The following is a 7,162-nucleotide window of genomic DNA, read 5'->3' on the forward strand; positions in this document are numbered from 1 at the left end:
AACCTACGAGAGTCTGTTTGTAACAAGTCTCACAACACAGAAATTTACCTATTTTAAAAGTTCCCTCCCTACTCTATCTCATTAATAATTAATTAATTAATTAAGGGTATATATGCTAACAGAATGGGCAAGATGTAGTTAATCTTATATTTAAAAAACTTTATATATATATATATGGGGATAAGAAAAAAATACATATGCATTTGGCTAAACTTTAAATTTTTAACAAAATGCACATATGCAGAGTATTAAAGAACAAGTACAGCTATAAAATGTGCTTTTTTTATTATTCTGGTTCTTTTAATGTATCAAGAACTGTTAGAATATTCATAGCAACACTATTCAAAATCCTTTGTTTTATAAGAAATTCTGCACTTCTAAAATGAACTGCTTTTAAAATATCTAACATTTTCTGGAGTTTTAAAAAGTAAGGCTAAAACAGAACTGGGTTTAACTGTTTTATTTTATTCATTATATTTTCCAAATGAGGTTAAGCAATCTTTACCTTCACAGGACTGCTATAGCTAGCAGGTTTTGCTACTGCCTCTCATTACGACTTCCAAAATTCTTAACCTCTCCTAAGTAAGTCTTTTAATATTTAAACTAGAAGAGAAGCCCTATACAAAGATCCCAATTTGTTATATTACTATATAAACAAGATTTCAGCCTTAATTTAAATTTTAGTTAAACCTTCAATTACCAGAACACTAGATCTAATTGAGGCAACCTGGCAACTAGAGACAAAATGTCACTGATGGGAAAACCCAAATATATTACAATGTCTTCTCCATCTGCACACCTATGTTTATCGCTGCACTATTTGCAATAGCCAAAATATGGAAGAACTTAATTGTCCATCAACAGATGAATGGATAAAGATGTGGTACATACACACAATGGAATATTATTCAGCCATAAGAAGAAAACAAATCCTCCCCTTTGCAACAACATGGATGGATCTAGAGGGTATTATGCTTAGCCAAATAAGCCAGGCAGAGAAAGACAAATACCAAATGATTTCACTTCTTTGTTGAGTATAAAAACAAAGCAAAACAGAAGGAACAAAATAGCAGTAGACTCACAGACACTAAAAAGGGACTACTGAGTACCAAAGGGGAAGGGTTGGTGAGAGGGGGAAGAAGATTAAGGGGCACAATAATTCACAATCCCAATATAGGTTGGTCACGGGGGTGGGGGGAGAATACAGTTAATGATTCTGTAACATCTTACTATGTAAGATAGACAGTGACCGCACTACAGGTGGTAAGACTTGATAGTACTGATAAATGTTGAACCACTGTGTTGTTAATCTGAAACCAACATAAGATTGTATATCAATGATTCTTTAATTAAAATTTTAAAAAAAGGATTCCCAAAAGAGAAAGCACAATTAAAGAAACTGAGCAATCCAAATATTTAAGCCACTAACATACCACCATGGTCTAGATTAGGGGCCGAATCACCTAAGGTCTATGGAGAAAATTCAAGTTTCAGTAACTCCTTGAAATTGCATGCAAACTTTAAAGGAAGGAGTGCTGTCATTATCAAAAGATGTGAACACCCCCAACACACAAAAAAGATTTACTTTCAAGCATAAGTAAGACCCAGTAGCATTTCTTAAAGAGCTCATGATTAAGAGTGTATTTAGATTCACACACTAGGTTTGGTCACAGTTGAAAAAAAAACTTTAACCAGAAATAACTGATTTCCTTTATACAATACTTCCATGTCCTCAAGTAACTTTTCCAGTTTTTACCATTTACTAGCACCTTTTTTTAGGCAAACTCTGTACATCCCACAATTTACCAACAAAAAAATAACTTCAGAAAAAAGTTATGTAAGTTAGAGACTTATCAATTCCAAAGTCAGGAAGTGTTCTTCCCATTTTAAAGCCCTTTTAACACAAAATTCCTTAAATCAATCTAAATTCTACACAATACTGTCAGTAAGACTTTTCTCTTGGTCTAGCAAATTTTCTTTCATTCTCATTTACAGTTAAGTGTTGAAATATGATTAAAAAATTCCAAAGAACTAAAGAAAGGAACCCTGAGGATACAGTTGTTACACTTTTAACATTAGCACTAAGTTGTTCCACAGTAGTTCCTAATGGCTTATACATACTATTATTCCTTTCTCTGTTTAACCTATATAGGAGAAACAGCAGTTAAAGTAGCAAGACCAAGATGGGCCTTCTTAAGGAACATTTTGTTTTTTTTTAACCCAACTACCAAAACTCAAATGAGCTTTGCCCCCCACTTCAGAGCAAACATCTCAGAAGGCTGCTATACATCCACTCCAACAATGCTACACCACTATTGCATAAAAACAATTTAGGATTCCTATTTTGAGAACTACCTTCAGAGCCTATTGCACAGCTTCTTAATGCCTTTATTAGTGGCAAATCTTCACTTCTTTACTGCAGACTTTGGTTTAACATTCAAAAGTGATTCAGAGACAACTTGGTGACTAAGGTAAATAACCTGAGTAATACTGTTTTTTAAGTCAAAAATCACATATAAATGTAAAGTATTAAACTAATTTTACCTGTGCCTCTGCCAACAGTTTCAAAAGAAAAGTTTCAAATCATATAAGGATATTCTTTGAAACAAAACTTTTTGTTTTGCCTTATTAAATATGGTTATAAGTAAAATTAAAAATTTATTTTTTAAATGTTAAGTTATTCTACTTCTATAAAAGATTACTATATATTGTCCAAATTTTTGTAACGTTCGTTACCAATTCTTAACATTATCTTACAAATATTGGTTATATTCAACAAAGGTAGTAATAATGTTTACAATCAATTACTATGTAGTTGCTAAGTGAACCACACAATCAGAATTATTTCATGGGATTTAACCCTCAAATTAAACATCACCTATTCATGCAGAAATACAGAAAAGCAGGTAACTGAAGAACTGTGATATTTGGAAATACAAATACAAAACAGATCGAAACTACGGCACTGATCCAAACATGTAACAGAGGTAAGAAATACGACCTAACAGACTCAAATAAAAACACAACAAAAAACCTTTAATCTTAAACTGCTCAAGTTTCCTACAGCGCTTAAATATACTTGGAAAAGTATTATGGCATTTTTATTTTAAAAGCATAAACCAGTACTGTGTATTAAGAAATTTAACTCCTTCTATCATCTTCCCAACATCATTTCAGAGGTGTTTTAATCATCATTTCTAATCCCATGACTATTGTTCTTGTATTTATATTTCTCAACACTATCAACATCTCCCCGCCCCCATGAGAAATTTGCTATTAAAGGAATCAATTCATCAACAAAAGAAAATCCTTGTCTAACTCATGATTTATCATTCTCTAACTCAAGTAGTCCAAGAACAAAAAATAATCCAGTTTTCCCAGTGAAATTAAGAGATATAAACTGAAGTCATCAAGCTCTCCCCATAATGTGGAGGAGCAGATAATTATCGTTGTGACCTTTAAACTTAAGTAAAATTTAAGATAGTTCCTTATAAAATCCTCCATAAATCTCATTTCCTTAAAGTTACATTTTTATACCTTCAAACACCTTCCTAAATTATACAAGATCTCAGCAATACAGTAACACAGGCTTTAGAGTCAAGCAACCTGGTACTACAACTTTCTAGCTGAGGACCCTTGAGCAACTCTAATGACTTCTGTGTGACTCAGTTTCCCTATATATAAAATGAGAATAATAATAACCATACTTCACAAGAGGATTATGAGATACTCCATGTAAAATATGTGGTATATTGCAAGCACTCAATGAATGTTAGCTACTAATACCTACCTTACTATACCAGGAATAGTAGTATGTATCTGCAATTAAATATAGCATTCAACATTTTAGCATGTCTTAAGTGCTTATTCTACTTACCTTGCCAATAGGTTCACAACAGCAATTCAATTTATTATTTGTGCTATAACAAAACCATTTTTATATTTGTTGCTAAAACAAATCAAGTAAAGATGTTTAAAGTGGCCTATGCACTTTCTATTTTAAATACATATTCCAAAATCTGAATTTTCCAATTCTCATATGGAAAAATATTTAAGTAATATCAAACCTTGGCAATCTAAACTAAAATTCTCTCTTCAATTTAGTTATCTATCATTCCAGTCAATTCAGAGCCAAACTCATTTAAAGGTACATAAGCATAAATTATGAGTAACAATTTCTTGCTAAATTAAGTTGAAGTAATTAGTTTTGTGCTCACAGAACTCATTCAAAGAGGTTCAGTCTTACTTGTACATCTATGTAGTGTATGTGAAACAGTCCAAAGAAGTTCAGGAACATAGAAGAATTAAACTTTTTAAGTATGAACTTTCGGCAAGATGGGAGTTCTGTAGTCCTAAGCCCTAAATTTATAATATAACTCTTCCTGTTATTTTTCCATAACTAGATGAGCAGAGGTGGACCAATTTGTTAGATAGCTTCCTTTATTTCGCCTGTCTCCAACAGATTCTTATGGAACCTTAAGACTAGAACCACTAATACTAAGTTGCAAAGATGGAACAGAACATTTAATCATGATAGGTTGTGGCTGACAAATGCTCTAACTGGCCTTAAAACTTTAAAATCTTTTATTTTAATTGCCATTTATGATTGCATCAGTAAAACCTATGCCACACATTTCTGTGTTTTAAAGCCTGCATGAAGTTATTTATGAAAATCATTCAGAAAAGCTGCAAGGTTACCAATGTCCTAATACTTTCCCTTACTATTACTATCTACAAGGTAGTGATTCTTCATACAGTGCTTTGCCTTTGATGAGTGCTCAAGAAGTATTGTTTACCAACACGAATCTCTGAAAAAGACTAATCAATGTGCTGCAAAGACAGTATTAATTAGGACCCAAATCCTTCATTCAAAAGGAAATATTCCTTATTTTATAAATTTAAGACACGGGTTGAGTATTAAAGATGGTGATGTGCGAGTGAGACAGACACCTCCTCCCAAAACCACATATAATATGAAAATGTAATTAATACAACTAATTCTAAAAGAGCAGCAGGAAAGAAGGCTGCACCAGACTGCATACCTGCAGAAAAGAGCAGACCTCTTGAAATGGGAGTGTATATCAATGATACCTTAATAAAAAAAGATGCTGATGCTGGCTTTTTAAAAAAAAAGTTTTATCAGAATATTTCAATTTAAAGTTCTCATAACAACCAAGTCACAAGTGCCACCTGGCTGATGGCAACTGTAGGACTTCCTGGATTCTAAGACATCCCAATTTCAGAAGAGTTAAGAACTAGAAAAATATGCACCTTGGAATCAACTTAATAGGGTAAAAACATTTCTATAAAATACTGAGGTGCTATATTTTTGACATGGAAAAAAATGCTAAAATTGCATTTAGTGCCCAAAACCACTGGACATTAACTATGTCTCCATTTACAGTATTGCCTCAGTTCATCTAACACTGAAGAGGAAGCTCCCAGAAAAGGTTACAGCTAAAGCCTTAAGAGGTATTCTCAAAGTGACAGGAAAAAATTAAAAATATGAAATTTTTAACTGACTGTAAGTTTCTCATCATTCAACTCTTTAAAAACAGGAGTACATTTATAACTTTAAAGTTAATTTTGTCTCTAAGTTGCCTATCCAAATCCCTTAAAACAGGGATTTTTAACCTATCAGTTAAACCTCTGAAAATGTATATGAACTAGTTTATGTGTGCCCTTTTTCTTTTCAGAGAAAATTTATCAATTTTTCAAAAAGATCCACATACCAAAAAGACTAAGAATCACTTTCTTAAAAGAACTGTTTCTTTCATATACTGTCAGTCATAAAATAGACTATGTTATAACCTCAAGGACACTGCCAGGCACAAAGACTAAAGTTGGAGGTTTTTTGGTGGGGGAAAGACAGAAAATAGATTCATTGATTCTAGAACAAATTAAAATAATGCATATTCTTTATTTTTAAAAACAATTATTGAAGTTTCTTTAATATAAGTCAAAGTATTAAGTCTGATAAAGTATTAAGGAAAATGAGTATAAAACAAACACTTCCCAAATTATCAGTTCGGAGTTTTCTAAAAATGGAACATACATGTATTTCATTCCCTTCATCAGATTACTGAATAAAATCAAAACGAGGAAAAGTTAACTGTGATACTTTAAACTTTCTGTATCATTTACACTCTTACGCTATGCACATCACCAAAGAGGTATTTGCATTTCTGATCTCTAGACTCACTTGCTATCATGATTTTAGATAAATAAGCAGGAGTTCCAAGGAGGTTCTATACCAAAGCAGCCACACTAAGATATGCACGACTATCAGAAGTTGTTTGAAAAGACAGTTTTTTTTTAAAGGAATTGAGATGAGCTTATTATAACTCATTATTAACTGCTTACTTGATCAACGATTCATCCTTCCAGTAACATAACAGGATTCCAACTTGCTCCACAGTAGTAAAATTAAGTTCAGAGGTGTTCTCAGTATTCTAAGCCATCTACTACTTTGTTTTGTAATGACTGACCCATATAAGAAAAATTCGAAGCAGCAAAACAATTTGCCCAGTAAATCAATGAGATCCAGAAACTGGACAAAAAGACAGCAAAGCTAAAAAAAAAAAGGATTTCATAATATCAGAAAAACAGACCCAAGAAACTACCTTTGGCCATCATATATTAATAACCCCTCCCTCCCAAAGCTAAGAATCACGCAGGTTCAGGATACTTAACAAAAAGCAGGATTAATCACAAAAAGTTTGTGCAATACAGGTCTCAGAAGTCTCTACCACAATAGATGCCACAATTAAAACAGACTGGAGCCAACTTATTTCACGGTGAAAAAAATCAATCAGAAGCCTATTAATATGTAAAAGTTAAAGGAGTTACAGTGTGAAAAGTTAAAAGAATGGCAATCCCACTGCCCTCAGAAACTATTATGCAAAATAGAGTAAAGAATTTAACTTGAAAATAAATTATACTAAATGTGCAAGGACTATCTTTTGATAAGGGAGAATTCTGGTAGAGAAAGATCTGTGCCAACTTTTAACTGCAGCTGCAGTGGAACACACTAAAAGCCTTGTTTTAAGACAAAAAGAGTAAAATAAAAAATTACAGTTCTAAACCTACCATTGTTAACTGCCCACAACCATAAATTTCCCTTTTTCCAACGAAGGACTTCTGGAATAAAAGGCTATATACA

The 7,162-nt window shown here is 32.5% G+C and overlaps 1 protein-coding gene across 5 annotated transcripts in view; it reads right to left on the reverse strand.

The window, feature by feature from the left end:
• UBE2R2 (ubiquitin conjugating enzyme E2 R2) overlaps positions 1–7,162 on the reverse strand; it is a 94,089-nt gene that overhangs the window by 84,006 nt on the left and 2,921 nt on the right. For 2 of the 5 annotated variants that reach the window (XM_037009837.2, XM_037009839.2), the window contains exon 2: positions 7,090–7,153. The exons of 2 other annotated variants lie outside the window; for them this stretch is intronic. In XM_037009837.2, coding sequence (XP_036865732.1) covers positions 7,090–7,153 — 64 coding nt within the window. Of the gene's footprint in view, positions 1–6,363; positions 6,557–7,089; positions 7,154–7,162 lie in introns of those variants that run through there. One more of the 5 variants, XM_073228244.1, reaches the window with a different exon arrangement.

Source organism: Manis javanica, chromosome 2 (assembly GCF_040802235.1).
Source record: "Manis javanica isolate MJ-LG chromosome 2, MJ_LKY, whole genome shotgun sequence".
In the NCBI taxonomy this organism is placed as follows: Eukaryota; Metazoa; Chordata; class Mammalia; order Pholidota; family Manidae; genus Manis; species Manis javanica.